At 35.6% G+C, this 22,579-nt stretch overlaps 1 protein-coding gene across 1 annotated transcript in view; it reads right to left on the bottom strand.

Moving 5' to 3' along the window:
* LOC148661626 (catenin alpha-3-like) overlaps window positions 1-22,579 on the bottom strand; it is a 600,833-nt gene that overhangs the window by 10,742 nt on the left and 567,512 nt on the right. Inside the window, exons 15-16 of the mRNA XM_088635643.1 lie at window positions 12,919-13,100; window positions 6,095-6,200 (exon numbers count right to left, since the gene is read on the bottom strand). Of these exons, the coding sequence (XP_088491769.1) occupies window positions 6,095-6,200; window positions 12,919-13,100 (288 nt within the window). The remainder of the gene's footprint in view (window positions 1-6,094; window positions 6,201-12,918; window positions 13,101-22,579) is intronic.

Below are 22,579 nucleotides of genomic sequence, written 5' to 3'. Positions count from 1 at the left end.
CTGAGCCTACTTTAAAAATAAAGGAAAAGCATTTTCAGAGAGCAATCACACTGTGTTTATGTAGAAAAAGTGATTAGGTTTATGAGCAATCTAATTACCTATTTGCTTAAAACGCTATATAAAATAAAGTTTATTTAGAGATGAATGATCAGTGTCGCAGTTTAAATAATGGGAGTCAGGAAACTAACACAGCGCCACCGGATTTAATAACGCAATAAAAACGCTATAAAATAATGTGACACAGTACAGCACAGTACAACAATACTGACCATGACTTTAGAAGCATAAATTACCTTACACTCAATTTAAACACAAGCTGTCTTTCTGTATGAACCTCTAAGCTGGTTCATACAGAAAATGTAGAAATGCATTAGCCTGATCATGATTAAAAAACACATAATTAAACACGCGTTTGCGATTTAAATCAGAACACGATTTAAATCAATATAAATGTTTATATTGTAACATACTGTCCAGCCTCCATTTCTCTATAAAAATTTACTGTTGCACACACACACACAATAGAAGCAGGAACCGCTGTGAGAAGGGAAGATATATTCAAAATATCGCAAATATCGATCATGTTGCGATATTTTGAAATATAAAAGTCAATTGATTGTCCATAATATCGCTTACCTATTTTTTCGAAGAAATGTTTGTTAAAAGAAAAGTCCAGCACCAGCTGGATTCGAACACACAACCTGCCAGTTGGTAGTCACACACCTAGACCAGTAGGCTACAAGACAGCTCGCATGATCGGGTAGGCCAAACAGCCTTACACAGTCCTGCCGCAGTACACGGATATAATCATATTAAATTATTAAATTCTTTAGATACGCGATTCCATATTATATTCCCTTTTAATCAAATTCTAAAAGTATGCTTGTTGACTTTGGTATCACGTTAGTTAAAGACTTCGAAGCTTACAATGTTTAGGGAGAAATGGAATACCGGTGTGTATTTTTCCTTGTGATATTTTAAGCTCTAGTTGAATGATAGGTGTCGCATTTTAAATCATTTTCTTAGCTAGAAATTATGAAACGCCCTGTTAAAAGCAAGGAAGTTTTTATGCCCCGTTGAAGTAAAACAAAATGCCTGACAAAGTATGGCTTAGACAGATTCCAAGTGCTTGTACAAATGTGCTAAAGAAATTATACTTTGAGTATACAGCTTGTCCAAAGTCATCCATTATCAATACTATTAGTAATATCTTCAGTAAAGGCTTTGATGCATAAATATTTCTGATAAAGGTAGGTTGTGTACTTCTGTCCAACTGAGCAATCTTGCTTTCATAATATATACCAACATTTTAATGACTGATGATTAACATGCTGTAATACACAGTTCAAAATTAAAGGCTCAAATGCTGTACATGAGCGGTTAAGCTCCCCCTGGCGGTTTTACAAGGCGACGCCGGATAGTTAGTCACGTGACACACGTGACACCGCGTGATACTGCGTGATACTGTGACACGCCCACCGGGGTATGCCGTGAAATACCTCACCCATTTTGAATGGCTGCATCTGTATGTAGTGTGTACAGATACTCTGCCAACAACTTCTTAAGAATTTAACATACAGATCCAGGCATACGGATCAAAATGCACACAGTACGTTGCATTAAAATGCAGTATGTGTGGCTCATCATACTGCATCATACTGCATGTTAACTGAAAATTGATAATAGTATCCGGAAGTACCTTGTAAAACCGCAAGGTGGAGCTAATAAAGCTTAACATCTCATGTACAGCATTTGAGCTGTCGCCAGAAAATGCATGGTTTCGAATCCCAGTCACTGATGTGGGACAATCTTTTTACAATTAAGAATTTAAGTTGTATACTCTTTAGATTTTTAATAATTTTAAACTGTGTATTACAGTATATTAATCATTAAACATTAAAATGTCTGTATATTTTATATAAGCAAGATTGCTCAGTGAGACAAAAGTACACAACCTTCCACCTTCATCAAAAATATTTTAATTATGCATTAATATTTTCTGCATCAAAGTCTTTAACTTGGTAACTTACATGGGTTCTGTTTTTAATGTGCTTGTTCTAACATTATTAAACTTATATTCTGTACTTCATAAAAAGTTATAACGTTTTATCCTTTTCTAAGAATAAGTAGTAAGGACACCACTTGCTGTTACTATAAAAGATAAATGTTGTAGTGATTTAACATCACTTCATAGTTATATTAATATGGAATTGTGTAACTAAGCATCTAAAGTATCACATTTTGACATTCGTTTCTTTTTTTTAAAAAAAATTATATTGTCCTTGTAGTGGTAATGAGCCCTATAATGCAGCGAGCTGCACCCAGTTGGTTCAAAGCTCGATCAGAGCCGAATGCATAAAAATAGTCCACTAATATAGCTTATTGTGAACATGAGGTCTTTAAGGTTTACATCCGAATTGAGAAAATCTATATTTTGTCTTAATCCAAATGTCAACAGCCGGTAATTAGCCAACAATTTAACTTTGAATTAAAAATAAAGTTTAAACTGTACTATATAGTACACGGACTGGAATTGAACGTGGTCCGTCAGCAACATTCAACAGGGAACAGGTGGATGAATTATTGTAAAGGATATGGCCAACATTACAGGTTGTGTAAACGCCAATGTAAACTTCATATTTACAATTTATAATTTTAAAAGTTCTTTAAAGCTTTCTCAGTCAAGAACGATAATTCACATAGGGAGCTGTGTAAGCAAGCGTAGGCAGCAAAAGATCAGCTAAAGAGGGAAGAAAATGCTTTCAGAGAAAACAATGTTTCAGGTGTGAAGAATACAGAGCCCCAATTCAATTGCAGCCTTAACCTTTCCCCACATACCCTGCCCCCACTGCGATTGGAATATACACAAACAAAGCACTGAAAACTTTATAGTAGATGATCAAGTGTTTCGCAGACATAGGGCTGGTACGTATTTCTGGCTTTGTGTGCTCACACCTGGGATTCGATTACTTCAAAATATATATATTTTTAATTGCACGTGGTCCTAGACCTTGTTTATATTAAAGTTATATCACTGGGCATCGTTGGATGGTTAGTGGATGGTGCGCTATTTTATCAGCAACCTCCTAATCTGCTTAGCACCTGTAGAAAACATGACTTTATTTCTGTATGGAATGCATGTGTCACGATTATAGTCCCCCCTCCTTAAGGGTGCTCCAGCCCTTTCACTTTAGACTTATTCTGTGCACCTGACTCCTTTTCCCAGCCCACCTTAAAAGCCAGGCGCTGACGTTCATCCTGGCTCTGCATCTGGTTTCCGCACCGAGCGAGTCCGGGACCTGGAAGCGCCTGGTCCCGTTAAGGTTTTAATCTCTGTTCCCGTTCCCTGTCCGCCGGTTCCGACCCGGTTCATGGTTTTAATTCCTTGTTTGGATGGATCACCTGGCTATGGACTTATTTTTTGTGTTTTTGGATTTCCTCTATGGATTACTTCTGGATTGTTTGCCTCGGCCACACCTTCCCCGTGCACCAGCGCACTTTGGACACGCCCCCCTGTTTTCAGCCCCGTATCCCTGCATGACCTTTTCCTAGTGTTTCCCACTTTTTCGGATTGTGTCGTCCGCATAGGGTCCGGAAAGAACTGTTCGTTACAGCATGTTGCGTTTACAAAATTAAAGTGTTTAAAATGTTTAATTAAGAAGTATAAAGAAATTACAGCTTACACTGTAAGCTTAGACTTAGACTCTAAACTGATCGCGCGGAAGAAAAACCACCCATTTTTCGTGCATTAAAAAGTGTTTTTAACTGATTTATATACAGTCTTTTCATGTTGATTTAAGTGTCCTTCTTTCAGTTGGATTAAATGGTTATTGTTACGATTTCTCTATTATTATTGAATCAATCAACTCGTTCACTTGTGATTATTTTGGAAATATTTTGACATGCTCCTTTTAACTCGGAGTTTGTAATGTCAGGCGCTCTGAACGAGTTAAGCTTTGATGCAGTACAAATAAATGTATTTCCCACAAGCTATACTGTAGTGGCTTTAAAACTATACAACATCACACTGTATGCATGTGGCAAGTAAAATGCATGTGGCACTTAAAAATGTTTCTAAAGTAATAATTCACGAATAAATCAAATTAAAAATAAAACGTGTTTACAAAGAAAGTAATACTACCAGCTACATAAATGCATATATTTAGATCCTTAAATTAATATCATTATTAATTTCTTTAGATAAGTGATACCATATTATATTCCCTATTTAGCAGATTCTAAAAAGTATGAGGCTTTTTACTGCGATAATGAGCGCAAGTATTCATAGAAAAGGTTAATCACTTAACTCACTTAACTTTGAACATGTTGTGATATTCAGAAATACCAACACATTCAATATAGAGTCTATAATATTTACTATTTTAGTTTTTCAAAGGAATGTTTATTTGTTAAAAGAATGCTCATGATGAGAGCTGGGTTCAAACCCCAGACCTTCACCATGCAAGTCAGATGCCTAAGCCAGTACACCAACACGCCACTTGACAACTTAAGCTATAACTGAAAAGGGCAGGCAAAAAGTTTCCAAGTAACTGGGTGAATGAATCAAACTGATGCAGATGTATGTACTGTGAAAGTGTACTACTGTAATAATTTGAGCTATATGAATATAATTACATCGTAATTAATTTATTTAGATATGCGATTCCATATTATATTTCCTATTAATCAAATTCTAAAAAGTATGCATTTTTTACTGCGATAATGAGTGTAAGAATTAATAGAAAAGGGTAAACATTATAACTTTTTATGAAGTACAGTATATAAACTTAATCAAGTCAGAAGGAGCATGTAAAAACTTTTCCAAAATAACCATAGTATGTAACTGAATGAAAGACTTTGATGCTTAAAATGTTTTTGAAGTGGAAAACTGGTGCATATTTGTTATTTAAACTACCAATACCAGTCATATACAGTTTACATATATGTGTATGTTCCTAGATTAATATCATTTACGACCTTCAGACATGTTATGCTCCTGTTCTTTTTATGATCAGCTATTAAAATTTCCCTTTAGTTGTAAAATTCCATATTAATATTCAATATCAAGTGGCTTTAAACATGCCCAGTAAAGAGATTAAATGAAGCAATCATTTCACTGACAACCAATGCACCACGAGTCCCGCCTGTCGGTCATTTTGGCCAGCCAATCATGTACTGTGGTATGACGCGCTGAACTGTAGATAATTTTGAGCGGTACGGGGTTGTACCATTCATTTTGAATGGCTGCATTTGTATATGTATGTAATGATGGGGTATAAATCAGGTGAAGAAGCTGGGAGAGAGTTTTTTATTTACTCTGTTCATGGATTAGAACATTTTGTTTGCAATTTGTCTTGAGCCTGAGTCTTCTTTACATTGGTTATGTGTGGTTACCGCCTAGTTGTACTGCATCCAAATGGCTTGTTAATTTGGTGCCAAACATAAGTCACTTACTATACATACAAAAAAAGTGGTGAAATTTGCAAAGTGGCAAAGTGGAAGTGCTCAGTGGTGGATACTGAGAAACAGACGCAATTCAAAAGGAGAGAGATGGTGTCAGATTACTAAGATTCTGTAGACTAATTTTGTCCACCTAATACCACTCCAACTGACAGCCCAGATAGCCTGAGATAGAATTTACTGCATCACATACTGTAGAGTATTAGCATGTGAAACCCTCAATGGCACTTCTAGCACTTGGGAGCCAACATTTTTCAGTCTTGACAGAGTCAGAGTCTTGACAGAGTGCTGATTTAAAATCTATAACAATACAACTAAGACATTAATGACAATTAAAATTAAAAGTGGCTGGCTGAAGCCAAAAATTTAGAATTTTCGTTTTTTATTGCTTGTATGAGGATATCAACACAGTTCAGAATGACCCAACATAATCTTTAAGGGAAAATGTGAACTTTTAAGTCTTAAACACTTAAGGTTTTACATTTTTATTACTAATTATTTCTCACCTGTAATGAACGATTTGAGCATTACTGTATGTACAATTAAAAGATCACAGAACTCAAAAGTGCAATCCTACTCAAAACAATCAAAATGTTATTATTTTGTTAGGCAATACAGTATGTTTCAGACTAACCTGGTTAGCAATCTGTCTCGCCAACACATCCATCCTACAGCCAGCCTCAGAAATCACCATGGCAGCATTGATTACATCTGATGTGTGCTTCAGTGGACCTTTACCTCTGTAAGTAATACATTGTAGTTAATGTACCATCAACTAATTTTCTTCAATAACATTTTTTTAAAGCAGAGAACATAATGAAAGTTCTGTGTTACCAAGCATTCTCTCTCTCACTTCTTATTATGCTGACATTATCTTGTCGTCTTCCAGGATGCCTTAAATTGCCCAATGTCTTTGATTGTTTCAGTGTCTATGTCGATTAAAACAGGAAGTATAGTGGATGCCCAAACACATAGATTAAGACAACAAATCCTAGAAAATGATGGTCAAGAGGCCTTTAATATATCCTAAAGCTGATAATACTTGGGAATTGTGGCTTGTTCTCTTCCCAGAGTTTCATTATTAAATCTATTTCTTTAGTCAACAAACTATTTTTGATAAATTCTATAGAGGACAGTTGCTTTATTAAGACAAATGTTTTTTTTTTTCTGTTAACAGTAGAAGCACTTAACTTCAGAGCATGATGTTTTTTGACAAAGTTTGGAGATTTTGTTTCCCCTGTGACTTACAAAAGGCAACATATACGATTTATGTATCACATTAAATCCATTTCCAGAATTAGCAGAGGCTGCAAAACAGGTGACAGAGATTTACAATGCAGGACACCAATGAAGTTGCAAGGATAATAAATAAAAGCTTGGAAAATAGCTGAAGGCACAGTTTTTAAGATGCACACCCCTCAACAAGAAGAGATCTATTACAGCATCATTTAAAAGCACTGTAATGCTCAGTTTGAGAGGGTGCACAACCTCCCATACACACTATAGTCTCCACCTGTTTTAGTAGTCTGTAAATTAAAACTTTCCACAAAACTATGAAGAACACTGGGCATCATTTCATCCAGAACTGAGATTGCCACTGTAAACTTCTACCTAGACTATTATAATCTTATAAAAGCGTATGCCATATGCTTATGTGTACGTCTACATTAACTTTGCAATACGGAAGCAATAAAGCAGCAAATCTAGAAAGAAGATGCACTTGAAATGAAAGGAGTGAATGGGATGGCAGAAGCCGCAAAAGAGTGCCAGAAAATAGGTATACAGCACATGTAAGTAAACACATTGTGCATCTTATGCAAAACAATGGTTCCCAACCTATTACTCCCAACCTACAGGTTGTAAACTACTACTGGAATCCGCTGAAAAAAAAGTGAGTCAGTTTTAAAGATAAAACCTGACTTATCTCTATAGAGGACTTGGAACCATAACTATCAAGTCTACCTGCTGTGTTGGTTCATCATACCAATGGCACAAAGGAATTGTTCTGTTGATATTTGTTTCTTATTTGCATTTTCTTTCTTGATTGTCACCAGGCTTGAAATTCAACAGGATAATGAGGTTAACACTTATTACCTGTGCCCATTCAGCTTTCTGTCAAACAAGGTGAATTAGTGCTTATGAAACAGTCAAAGTCACTCAAGTAAAAACGGTCAAAATGACATTAAGAACATTTAATCAAGGTATAATGTGGAGAGAGGAGGTGGGATGGCATCAAAATTCTGTATACTTTTTTCTAAAAACAAACCTGCATAGAGTGATACCTTTCTTTTCAGGATCAGTATATTGTATATTTACAATAGGGTTTCAACGTCTGCAAATTAAACATTGTTTATTTGAGATTCAGTCTAACCAACAGGGTTTTGGGTGAAAGAAGGGCAGAGCTGCATGAAACCAAGCTGAAGCTTGTTAGCCACAACTTTCAAATTAGCAGCGCACCAGACTAGGATCATGAGACTAACGTAGCCTAGTGAGTGAGCCTTTCCCTACCGCCTGCCCAAGTAGCCACTACCCAGCATCCAGACCTCAACATGGTCTTGTTTTTATAAAGTAATGGACACTCCAGGTTCTGTGTTGGCAGCTAGGGAATGACAGGCTGGATATGTCTTTAATAACACTCACTGAAAATTTGATGTTGCCCATTTCATTACAGAGGAGTGTGCTAATCAAAAAGGGAGAAAAAGAGAAAAGGCGCAGGCTGGATGCAGAGAATGGAATCAATTTGTTTATTTTAATTGATAACTATAAAGGCGGACTTGGTTATTTGCCAAACTACCCCCAAGTGCTGCACTTTTAAGAAAAAGAGTAGTGTAGAAATATATTTCTACTGTTACTTTACATCTCTGAATATATGAATGTTTTTTTAGTTTTGGTTAATATAGTTAAAATGAATATATTTATTAATAAATAATACATTTAAGTATAAAATTGGTGAAAATTCCCAGGATAACTATCTGATAACCTGTAGGTAGTGTTAAAGCTAAATGTACATTTACAGTACATAGCACATGGCAAAAACCCTGATGCCTTATGGTGGATTTGGCAGAAGCTTAGTACAGTTTACCCTAAATGCCAAACTAACACCATCTGCAAAAATCAGTTCCCAAGACTTATATTTACCCTTCAGATTTCCAAAGAAATTAAAATGTGTAATTAATCTATTCAAATGTAATTCATAGATAGAAAACAGATGGCAGATGGCTCCTTAATGATCAGATCTCCAGTCTCATAATGATCTCCTATGAATGATCACAGACTTGCACAATGAAACGTCACTTCTACACTTTAGAGAGCTTCTATTGCTTGTTTTGTATATTTTTTAGCATCAAAGAGGAAAATATGGAAGTTTTGCAGAAAGGTTTTCTATCATTTAAAATTTAGTCCAATTTAACTTCTAATCTTATATTGTGTGCTTTTATTCTACCTTAAAACTGGTACAATCAAAAAACACATTACATTAGTAAACTGATTATTACAGATGCAGCCATTCAAAATGGGTGAGGTATTTCGCGGCATACCCCGGTGGGCGTGTCGCGGTATCACGTGGTTAATCGCGCGTCATTTGACGCTCTGCCGGAAACTATCCGGCATCACCTTGTAAAACCGCCAGGGGGAGCTTAACCTCTCATGTACAGCATTTGAGCCTTTAATTTTGAACTGTGTATTACAGCATGTTAATCATCAGTCATTAAAATGTTGGTATATTTTATGAAAGCAAGATTGCTCAGTTGGACAAAAGTACACAACCTACCTTTATCAGAAATATTTATGCATCAAAGCCTTTACTGAAGATATTACTAATAGTATTAATAATGGATGGCTTTGGACAAGCTGTATACTCAAAGTATAATTTCTTTAGCACATTTGTACAAGCACTTGGAATCTGTCCAAGCCATACTTTGTCAGGCATTTTGTTTTACTTCAACGGGCATAAAAACTTCCTTGCTTTTAACAGGGCGTTTCATAATTTCTAACTACGAAAATGATTTAAATTGCGACACTTATCATTCAACTAGAGCTCAAAATATCACAAGGATCCTCAAGAGCACAGCAAAAAATGTATTAAAAGACACTTGTATTTATCAACGCTTTCTTTTCCATATACCAGATTTTATGGAACCACTTCAGAAGGGTGTCAGCCAGTCAGATTCCAGGAATTGGTACTTTAAAGGAAAAATACACACCGGTATTCCATATCTCCCTAACAATTTTAAGCATCGAAGTATTTAACTAGCATGTGAAATAGCGTTTGAAAAAGTGGTAGTTTTAAGCTTTTCTGCCAATATAATATGGAATCGCGTATCTAAAGAATTTAATAACGGTATGATTATATTCGTGTACTGCGACAGGGCTGTGTAGGGCTGTTTCGCCTCCCTGATCATGCGAGTTGTCTTGTAGCCTACTGCTCTACGTGCGTGACTAACAACACACAGGTTGTGTGTTTGAATCCAGCTGGTGCTTCCAATGTCAACTTGACTTGATTGGAAGACAATGAATGTATTTTAGCCCTAAATGAATTAATAGCAAACATGGTTTACATAAAATACATTTTTCCAAGAAAGTTTATAATAATACGATCTATAGTTGAAATCTGAGCCTAAATATAAAGGAAAAGCATTTTCAGAGAGCAATCACGCTGTGTTTATGTAGAAAAATAATTAGGTTTATGAGCAATCTAATTACCTATTCGCTTAAAACGCTATATAAAATAAAGTTTATTTAGAGATGAATGATCAGTGTCGCAGTTTAAATAATTTTTGTAGGAGGGCTTGGACAGATTCCAAGTGCATTTTTGCAATTTACGTTGCATTGTCCAATGTTCTGTTGTAATACAGGCTAGAATACAGTTACAGTAGTCTAAGCTTTATCAGCCTATTTAAAATAATTTTTTTGAATTCCCGGCGTAATACACTCCATAGGAATCAGCGCTTTTATACAGTATATCGCCTTTAAACACATATATTTAAACACGCGTTTACGATTTAAATCAAAACGCGATTCAAATCAATATAAATGTATATTTTGTAACGCATAGGTGACTATTCATTGTTATTAAAAAGGCTTAAATTCGATCATGTTTTGATATTTAGAAATATAAATTTGTTTGGTGCGAGTGAGGTTTTATTCAATCTCTGACCAAGGGAAACGTTTCATTTTTTCAAAGAAATGTTTGTTAAAAAATAAAGTCATAGTTCCATGGGATTCAATAACAGACCATGTGACATGGGAGTCAGGAAACTAACACACAGCGCCACCGGATTTAATAATGCAATAAAAACGCTATAAAATAATGTGACTAGGCACAGAAAAAGTTTACAGCACAGTACAATAATAAATGCTGACCATGACTTTAGAAGCATAAATTACCTTACACTCAATTTAAACACAAGCTCTTTCTGTATGAACCTCTAAGATGGTTCATACAGAAAATGTAGAAATGCATTAGCCTGATTATGATTAAAAAACACATAATTAAACACGCGTTTGCAATTTAAATCAGAACACGATTTAAATCAATATAAATGTTTATATTGTAATGCATACTGTCCAGCCTCCATTTCTCTATAAAAATTTACTCTGTTGCACACACACACACACACACAATAGAAGCAGGAACCGCTGTCAGAAGGGAAGAAGATGACTATTCATTGTTATCAAAAATGACTTAGAATCGATCATGTTGCGATATTTTGAAATATAAAAGTCAATTGATTGTCCATAATATCGCTATTCTATTTTTTCGAAGAAATGTTTGTTAAAAGAAAAGTCCAGCACCAGCTGGATTCGAACACACAACCTGTGCGTTGTTAGTCATGCACGTAGACCAGTAGGCTACAAGACAACTTGCGTGAACAGGGAGGCGAAACAGCCCTACACAGCCCTGTTGCAGTACACGAATATAATCATACCGTTATTAAATTCTTTAGATACGCGATTCCATATTATATTCCCTATTAATCAAATTCTAAAAGTATGCTTGTTGACTCTGGTATCACGTTAGTTAAAGACTTCGAAGCTTAAAATGTTTAGGGAGAAATGGAATACTGGTGTGTATTTTTTTCTTTAAAGTACCAAGACCAGCTATATACTGTATGTTTATGTTCCAAAATTAATATCGTTTATGGCCTTCACACGCGTTACAGTATGCTCCTATTCTTTTTATGCTCAGCTACTAAGATTTCCCTTCAGTGGTAAAATTCAATATCTACAACGGGCACAGTAAAGACGTTTACAGTAAGTCTTTCTACGACAGACCAACGGACCACGAGTGCCCCTGTCGGTCAACCAATCACGTATCGCGTCATCTTGCGTCATGATACGCGACACCGCAGCCAATTACCTGCGGTACGTGTCTGTACCGTGCACTTTGAATGGCTGCATCTGTAGCTTTCTTTTCAACACATTTATTTGTTATTCTAAATAATAATAATAATAATAATAATAATAATAATAATAATATTCACATGCTTAAGTCCTCAAATATAAAACTATCCTCAAATGGTAAACAATATATCCCAAGCCTGTGGAAATTCTTATGAAAATAAATCACAAGGATAATTCACACACAAAGATCTTTATTTAAGTTTGATTTTAAATAAGTATTTTTTAATGAAGAAGGAGGCAGAACAGGTTTTAGATGTGCAGAAATGTTTCATAGCTCTTGCCTTTTTTAAACAATAAAGCTTAAAACTCAAGTCAAGTCTCATGAATACAGAAACTCCCAAAGAAGGATTATTTGATTTGCAAAGAGGTAACTTAATCCTCAAATAAAGAACTTTAAAACTAACAGAAGCAATTCAATAATTCTAACTACTGGTAGATATAGAAAATATTGAATCCTATGCATACATGTGAAGATGATTTCCACATAATGCTTGTACAGTATCTAATATTTGTAGATATATGTCTTTCTGGTGATATACAGTATGTGAACAAAAGGCTATTAATATATCTTAACAAGCTTTTCATTTACAATGGCAGCAGCTGCTGACATTATGAACATTACTAGAAGAAGGCACTTATAGTGTATATTCATTTCGTTTTGTGCAGTAAATGGAAGTGTTACAAAAATGCTTTGAGGCAACACAGTATGTATGTAAATTTTCAATAAAGGAATTCCAATACAACTTCTGCTTCTAAACCAACCTTAAACCCTGTATTAAAAACTGTACAGTACTTGTTTTTCTGATTTTTAACAATATAACTAATGATAAATCTATATAAGCATACAGCATATATTGTGCTGTATTATACATTCAGTTTGAAAGGGACACATCAGTCACAGTACATCACAGCAAAATCCTTTCCTTTCACTATTAAAATAGTAAATCCTCTAGGAGGGAACTCCAACACCTTAAAAGACCTAATAAGACAAGAGGGTGCTGTTATGAAGAGTAGTTATTACTGTAGGTTATTAACAAAACTAAAGTTCCCATTTACCTGGTGAAGTCTGTCATCTCCATCATAATCATGCACATCTTCTTAGCAAGGACAATTATATCATTGCTTGTGTCATCCCAGATTTCAATTTCAGCATCCAGCTTACTCTTCACCTTTTTAAAATCTGCAACTTGTTCAGCTATCTTTATCTTTTCAGACTCTGGTAGTTGTGTCATCTTTGCCTGGGGAAGGAAAATGAAAACAGATATTGTCCTTGTCAGTAAAAACAGTTGACCATAAGAAAATGTTTTTGATAGATAGTATTTCTACAGTAATTGGATAAGTTTCAGATAAGCTAAAAAGAAAATTATTCAGATATATAATGTTAATTATGTGAGAGTCTTGATGCTTGGAGGTAATTTAAGCAAAACAGAGAAAAAAAACGAATAATGCTCCAAGCGCTCAGTCTGCATCAGATGAATAATTTTCAGTACTACAGAATTTGAAATGTTTGGCCAGAAGCACAAAAGTAGGTAGGTTGCCTTTCTTTTAAAGGCAGTAATGCAGTAATTCAGATTTTGACCAATTTATTATATACTCTGACATAAAAAATATAGAAATTCTTAACAGATTACTCAGGGATTTGAATACACTGTTTACATACATTCTAACAGGATGCTATAAACAGTGCAAACTGCAATGCTGAGTACTGTTAATAGATACAGGGTAGAGATAGAAGACAAATAAATTGAGCTAGTGGCACCAGAGACAAAGCAGAGATGGCGCTGATATGAAATTCACAGAATTATGCTTCATAATCTATTAAATAGGCTTTTGCCATAATAATAAGATTTATTATCAGGTCTTCACCACATACCAAAGATATGCAATTGTCATATTTATACCAAATTCTTCATCTGTGGGCAAATGTATTATATTTCCAGTTCTCATGTTTTTGGAAGCCATGTAAAAATGTATATTCAGTAGTTTGTATTTATTAATTAAGATATACTGTAGCTTCAGGGATCCTTACAAATTCAGACTGAGGCTGCTTAAAACTCAGCATAGACAGCCAGTGACTAGCTGTCATATTTATAATATTTTTGTACAGTATGAAAAATATACAGTATATGGTACTGTACAGTAGTTGCATATACTGAATACAGGCATATCCAAGTGGATAATAATTTACAGACACTCAGATATATTTTCACTGCCAGGCAGATACGGTATATAATGAGATGTATTACCATAGAGACCAAACTTGTTTATTTTCAGTACTGAAATATTATTCTAAACCTTGTGAGACCCGATAACAGCAAACATTGGGCGTAGCTTCACTAGATTCGTGGATCTACTAATTTTAGGCCTAGCATTATTATATTTAGTGCATGTTGTTCAATGATGGGCCTTTTTGTAATGTTGTTTCACTTAACACCCAAACATGATTTTTATTTTTAGAGTAAAACAATTTTCTGTTATAAAGATTTTTTAAAAGTTCTACATTTTTTACAATTTACATTTTTTAAATTTCCTGTCTGTTCATAAATTTGACATAAAGCAGTAACACTGATAGAATATACAGCATTACTAAGGTTTTCTAAAACCAATAAACCTTCCTTACCCTTGCTTATGTGTACTTTTTGGGCTTTTTTCCTAAGTAAGAATAAATAATAGTGAGAAAACAAAATGATCTCCTTACGCAAGTCAAAGATTTAAAAAATTTCGTAATGTCATCAATGTCACAATTTAATTTTGGCAAAAAAGATCCAAGTTTGAACACATCAGTGATGGGAGTTCTGCATTTGTACAGAAACTTTCCAGAACTTTTGTGTGTTCATATTCATTATTACAACTGTGGAGTGCAATCTTTCCAGAAAACTATGATTTTGTAGCAGATGCAAGTAAGCAGCATTCTGTTATTTTTTTGCCAAATTTAAAGATTTGTTCTTGCTTGAGATAGCTGTGAAACACCTGTCATTTTAATAACTTCAGCTTTGCTTCAATTTCAGCTGTGCTGTATACCAGCTGTGAGGTTTCATAGCACAATTTTACCTCCTGTATAGAACCCTGCTGTCTTTATTAACACTAATCAATATGTATGACACAGTCTTCCCAGTTCAGATTATAACTTAATTAATGTTATTTTATTTATTTTTATTTTTATGAATCTAATAGTAATTGATAAGTTGCATCATTCTTAAAGTGATTAGGGAGAGATCCACTTACTTGGCACTTAGAACATTCCCATTGCAACTGCAAACGACTTTATAGTCTTTTATTTGTTAAAGGTAAAAAAAAACATTTCAATGCGTGATTTTTTTTTGTAATTTTCATTTTCTCAGAAATGATCATTTTCTTTACTGATATGTAAAAACACTGCATTCTGATACAGATGACAAGGAAAATATTAGGGATTCACCACATGCATTTCATGTGAATGTCTTTAGCAGATCAATATAAACTTGAACTTGAACTTGAACTTTATTGCCATATGTAACCGGTACTGGTACAATGGAATTCTTACTTACAGAAAGTCTCTCGATTATAAAACAAGTGTAAAAAACAAAACAAAGTGCAAACAGTGCATCAAGACAATATACAAACAAACAATAGACAATGTGCAAGTAAACATGCAGACAGTTTGACTGTAAACAATACAGACGTGTAAACAATGACTGGAGATGTGCAATAGATAAGAAATCATAAAGAGGTAGATGGTGATGGTGTAGGTGTGGTCCGAGGGGGATGGCTAAATGTGTTCGCCAGTCTCACTGCTTGTGGATAGAAGCTATTGAAGAATCTAGTGGTAAGTGTCCGTATGCTCTTATATCTCTTGCCTGAGGGCAGTGGGGTGAAGAGCTCATGCCCGGGGTGGTGACTGTCCTCTGTGATGGCCAGAATTCTACCACGGCAGCGGTCCTCATAGAGCTGTTTAATCTCGGTGAGACCGCAGCCGATGATCTTCTGGGCCATATTGACCATTCTCTGCAGTGCCTTTCTTTCTCGCGAAGAGGTGTTGCCATACCACACGGTGATCCCGTTGGTGAGGACGCTCTCGATAGTGCAGCGGTAGAAGTTCACCAACACATGTGTTGGCATCCCCCATCGCTTGAGGCACCTCAAGAAATAAAGGCGCTGCTGAGCCTTCTTCATGATAGAGTCAGTGTTCACAGTCCAGGTTAGATCTTTAGAGATGTGAATTCCCAAAAACCTAAAGCTGGTGACTGTTTCCACTTCCGTTCCATCAATACTGAGTGGGCTGTGAGTGTGTGGCCTGTGTCTCCGAAAGTCCACTATTAGCTCTTTCGTTTTCTTTATGTTCAAGTCCAGGTTATTGCTATGACACCACCTAAGCAGCTGTACAACTTCATCCCTGTAAGTGGACTCGTCATCATCACTGATCAGTCCTATTATAGTGGTGTCATCGGCAAACTTAATGATGCGGTTATTGCTGTGTCTTGCTGTGCAGTCGTGAGTAAATAGGGAGTACAACCTTGGACTCAGACAGCAGCCTTGTGGGGTTCCAGTGCTCAGGGTGAGTGGTGTTGATGTTTTATTGCCTATCCGCACCACCTGTGGTCTCTCGATAAGAAAGTCCAGCAGCCAGTTCATATCATACCATAAAAAACTGTCATTATGCTGTCATTAGGCTGACCCAACCATTGTTAGCATCTAACAGAATTGAAGGCTGATTAACTTGGTTGTGCTTTATTCTAATGACAGGTAAAGGAAAGCATACTGCACATCAGTTTCCATTTTTACATTTAAACAAATACACTACATTGGTATGCAAATGCAGTTACCCACTGACATCACAGCAGTAATTAAGTATGGTGTAAAAAAAGTACTGGGATTATTAAGATTAAAGTAACACACACTGCACACTTGGGAATAAAGTCTTTCTTTTATGTGAAAAAGGGGAAAAATACACAGGTCAAGCAATTAATAATAGTTCTAGGGGGTTATTCATAAATCATCTGTTTTGACATGGTGGCACATGCAGTTACCATCTTGCGGCATCCTTCTGATTCATAAATAGAGTTTACTGGCATAGCACCTGCATTACCGTGATGGAAGGTAATTCCATTAAAATACCACTTTCACCTCATTTGCATATATTGAAAGTGATTCATTAAAATGATGACTGTGAATTACGTTTACCAGCTTGGAAAAAAGCATGTACCAAAGTTTTTGCCTATACTTTTAACTCCTGTCATCTTATAAACTTGATAATGGGAAAAGTTATACAGATGCAGCCATTCAAAATGCGCGGGCGATACCGCATTATTTTGCGGTACGCTGTACGCAGTCTACCGCGAGTTACCGGTAAATACAGCGAGTTACCGTAAATTCTCCTATAATACAGCAAGCAAAATAATAGTATCCAGAATTTCCGCAAGGTGGAGCTAATAAAACTCAACCTCTCATGTTTTGAGGTGTCGCCATCAAAGTCTTTAACAAAGATATTACTTATAGTATTAATAATGAATGACCTTGGACAAGCTGTAAGTGTAAACTCAAAGTATTGCCCTGGTCAACATTCTTTTTTTCATTGACCATCTTTGTAAAAGTAACACCACAGCATTTCGCAATCACACATTTGTTTCCAATCATGCAAAGTACAGTGATTCACCATGCCTTTCACATGCTCATAAAAGAGATTGATTTAGGAACATAAACATATTACCGTATGCAAACTGTACTGTATACAGTATGTATATGTATATTTAATGTCTTAATTGTGCCCGTTTAAGTATTGAATATTCATATCTAATTTTACCACTGGAGGGAAATCTTAGTAGCTGAGCATAAAAAGAATAGGAGCATACTGCAACGCGTGTGAAGGCCATAAACGATATTAATTTTGGAACATAAACATACAGTATATGGCTGGTCTCGGTACTTTAAAGAAAACATACACGAAACATGGTTTCATTATGACCAGAATCGGTCTTGAGATATTTTTAACTTGATTTACAGTATTTGAGAGGTATGTCTTAACACCGATACTACAGTGCTTAAGTACTAATCACGTATATGTTTCTAGGTTTATATTATGCATTTCATACGGTCAAATTACTTTTGAGCAACTAATAAGAAGCGCGAAACGGTATGCGTTTTAGTTTCGTTTTGTGCTGGGACCCGTGGATTGATTAGAGATATCAAGTACATACAAGTCATTTTTTAAATGTTGTAGTTCGTCTTGAAAAAATGTTACGAGTACATCATCTATCAACAATTACACAGGTTCGGTTTCCATATTGCGGATTTTGGTTACGTAATATTATTTTCTAGATTTCACGTTGTGAATATATGATTTGGGCAAACAGAGCCGCAAAGAAGTACATTATGGGTGGTTGTTTTTTTTTTTTGCAGTTTTATCTAGAACAAGTGATGCTTAAACCTTTGTCTGATTCTTGTGAAACTATCCACACGACAGTTACAGTACCTAGGAGTTGACTTCAGTGATGTCACTGATGGGATGTTTCTAAAAATCCATCCTCTGTAAAATGTCTTCTCTAGTTGTCCTGCATATGTATTCGCTAATGAAGCTGTGTGTTCTGAGCCTGGATCTCTACATTTCTGTATGAACCAGCTTAGAGGGCTAAAGACAGCTTGTGTTTAAATAAAGTGTAAGGCAATTTATGCTTCTAAAGTCATGGTCAGCATTTATTATTGTACTGTGCTGTAAACTTGTTCTGTGCCAAGTAACATTATTTTATAGCGTTTTTATAGCATTATCGAATCCGGTGGCGCTGTGTGTTAGTTTCCTGACTCCCATGTCACATGGTCTGTGATTGAAACCTGTAAAACCGGTTTAATTCGTCACAGCCAGCACTCCGGTTGTAAAGTAGAAGCAGGCGAGATTTCCAGCGAAAAACACCTCCCCCTTCTTCAGGTGTGAGGGTCTTCTGCTCAGAATGAAACGCTAAAATGTAATGTAGGCTCTGAATGGGTTCAATTATGATTTGGGCTTGATTAAGGTCGCTGCCTTTCATCTAAAACCCTACTTGAATCCTTCTAAACTAAAAATCAGTGTTAGTGAGTTCTAAATAAAGAGGTATCCAGGTAACAGTGAAACGGGCAGACAGTCTGGGGAGATCGCCCGTTTTCCATGTAAATAGTTCCGCACCCCTTGGTGTTTCTCTCGCTCTCTCTCGGGTCACCTGATCATTAGCTCGAAAGATTTGAGTGCTTTGTGTATATTCTAATGGTAGTGGGGGCAGGGTGTGTGGGAACAGGTTTGGTTGAAATTGGAGATCTATGTTCTTCACACCTGAAACATTTTCTCTGAAAGCATTTTCTTCGCAGTTTAACCGATCTTGTTACAGCATGTTACAGTTTACTATTATTAACCATCTTAATTTTAAGTGCTTAATGTAAAATCTTGTAAAAATATATTTTCATTGTTCAAATATACATTAAGTCTGACTATCATATAATAAGTTAAATACAAAACTAAAGAAAAAATAGGGTTAAATATAATTCCAAATATTTTGCTAACAATGTTAACTGTTTATGAATAATAAAATGTATTAACTAAGGAGTAGGATGGCACAGTTGTTAGTATGTTTTTTGTTTTGTTTCTTTTTCATAAATACAACAGTAGTACCTGATGTCTCAGTGGCTTTCAAAATTCAATTATGCATGCAAACCTATGAACTAGAAAGATAACTAAGATATCCATCCATTTATAATGGTGGCAAAGTGGTTAGCATTGCTATCTTGCAGCACTGGGGTCCTAGGTTCAATTCCTGCCATCCTGTGTGTGTGGGGTTTACATGTTCTCTCTGGGTTACATGGTTTTTCTCCATATGTGTGATATGACTCCCTCTTGCACTCCAAAACATACTGGTAAGTTAATTGGTTTATGGGAAAACTGGCCCTGGTGTGTGTGTGTTTGTGTCTGTCTGTCCTGTGATGGACTGGCGCTATGTCCAGGGTGTATTCTGCCTTGTGTCCGTTGCTTACTGGGATAGGCTCCAAATCCTCTGTACTGGATAAAGAGATTAGAAATGGAAGTAAAGGCACTGTGTGGATGGAACTATACACAGTGTTAGAAACCCACTATGAAATGGCAGCATCTCACTGAGAATAAAACATTTTATAGTGCTGGCTTAAGGAAACAGCCTTTCCACCTCTCTTGCACATCAGTATCCATACCTAGTTATTTAAACAAATTGCCTCTAATTATAAACATCTTAATATGCTGGCTCTGTGGATCCGCATCAGCTATGTTTGCCCATTCCTTCAATTCATGTGCATCCAACACACAGTTCAATGCCAGCAACTACACATAATCTAAAATACAATCCTTATTTCAGTATCTATGTAAACATATAGTCTGTTAACTTCATCATCTTCATCAAAAGTATGCCTAACCCCATTAGGAAGTGTTCTTGTTATAAGTGTATTCCTCAGCTTTCCGCAAATTATCTTCTTCTTGCCAACATCTCTAGTCTTTTATCCTGCAATAACTCAGCCAACACTTAAATCTCCAAAAGCTGCTTGTGTTAATTTCTTTAAATCACAAATATCATGTGTAAATACTGGCCATATAATACTCTGCATTGTGGAATAATAGTTTATTTTAAAGGGAACTAGAGAAACTAAGAAGTAGAGAAATCAAGAAAGGCTTTTTTTCTAGAATTAATAAATGCACATCCTGTTCACTGGGGAAATTAAATCCACACTGAGCAATCTTCAATATGTTCAGAATATGACAGCAAGAATCCTATCAGGGATGCATTACACCTGTTTTCAAGTCCTTGCACTGGTTACCTATCAGATTTCGAGTCAACTTCAAAATCCTTATCCTCCTTATATACTGTCCTACAACTGTTATTATTGATCACCGAATTATTGTACTTGACATGACTTCATTCAGCCTTTCCTGAACGTCTATGACAGGCAGAGAGAGTGCTGTTTCTGGTGCGATCTTTTGCAGCTGACATTTCACTGTTTTAAACGAACAAGAAATTAGATTGCTCATAAATCACTTATTCTATATAAACACAGCGTAATTGCCCTCCGAAAATTCTCTTTTTCTTGTTCGTTTTAGAGACCTTGATCGAAACTGATTTTAGATGTCAGAAAGGGTTTATTTTCTCTGTATTTCCTACATTGCTTTGTCGAGATTTTAACTTTATATCTAACTTTATATCTAGGCTCAGATTTCAACTATAAATCGTACAGTAATTAATAGCAGTAAATACTGATGTTTTGCGCCCTCCTACCACAAAAATATATGTTTAAAAAAATGTCATGTTCCCATAAAAAAGTCATGCCTTGGAGTATAGACCCCCAAAGGAATGCCATAGACTCAAACTGCAAAATAAACACATACAGAAAGAAAGTATTTGTATTGTAATTGCAAATCCTGGTACTGTATGAGTGATTGGTATGACTTTCCTCATTACAAATCTCTTATTAGAATTTAAATTTCTCTGTAACTCCAGGTCAGAACAGAGAAAATGTAACTGCCTTAAGGAGTTTACGATTATGAAAAATAGAAGGATAAGCATGATACGTATGTCTTCTGTCATTTTCTAAGTCATGTTACTGAGCACCAAATCTTATTGAGAATATGAATCCATTTAAGGTTTATACCATTAAAGTAACGGTTTATTCCATGCTGAAAATGTTTGTACCAGACTTTTTTGAGGCCTGTTTAATTGTGTCTGAAGTCTGATGTTGTAAATTTTATTGTTAAAAAGATCCATGAAAATGTCACTACTAAAGTTAGCTGGTACTGTTGGTATTGTAAGTGGCAAGTAGAGCTCATATTTTAGATTTTGTGTAGTTGCTAGCGTTGAACTGTGTGTTGGATGCACATGAATTGAAGGAATGGGCAAACATAGCTGATGCGGATCCACAGAGCCAGCATATTAAGATGTTTATAATTAGAGGCAATTTGTTTAAATAACTAGGTATGGATACTGATGTGCAAGAGAGGTGGAAAGGCTGTTTCCTTAAGCCAGCACTATAAAATGTTTTATTCTCAGTGAGATGCTGCCATTTCATAGTGGGTTTCTAACACTGTGTATAGTTCCATCCACACAGTGCCTTTACTTCCATCCATTTCTAATCTCTTTATCCAGTACAGAGGATTTGGAGCCTATCCCAGTAAGCGACGGACACAAGGCAGAATACACCCTGGACATAGCGCCAGTCCATCACAGGACAGACAGACACAAACACACACACACCAGTGCCAGTTTAAATCTAACCTCAGAACCTTTCTTTTCAGAAGACTTAGTGTCTGTATCTGCTTCATTTTCTAATTTTGGTAGCATCTCTAACTGCTTGTCTTTCTTATATGTATTTACTTTGTAATCTGTGGTCCTTTTATCTGTTTTTACATCTACTGTATTGGTTTGAGATGCCACCTTTAATGGTGATATATCAAATAAAGTTTTTTATTATTGTTATAGGGAAACATGATCAGATTTTCCCTGGTTCAGAAAAAAAGATCTAAAGTATACTAGTTTGTCACTCTTCTCATTCCCTTTGCTAAATGACTTTTCATACTAATCTGATCAATCTAACTGCCAGTTTTCTGTGCTTTCTCTATCCTGCTAGATTTGCAATTATTCTGAAAATTTTCATCTTGAAATAACTCATTTCTAAATACCTTTTTCACTGTTAACATCTTGCAGCAACTCTGCAACAAAATATACACTCTGACAGTTCATCCTGCTACGAACATTAAATAAAA

This window comes from Lepisosteus platostomus, chromosome 6 (assembly GCF_059453375.1).
Source record: "Lepisosteus platostomus isolate fLepPlt1 chromosome 6, fLepPlt1.hap1, whole genome shotgun sequence".
NCBI lineage: Eukaryota > Metazoa > Chordata > Actinopteri > Semionotiformes > Lepisosteidae > Lepisosteus > Lepisosteus platostomus.
This window is presented reverse-complemented; position numbering and strand designations above follow the sequence as displayed.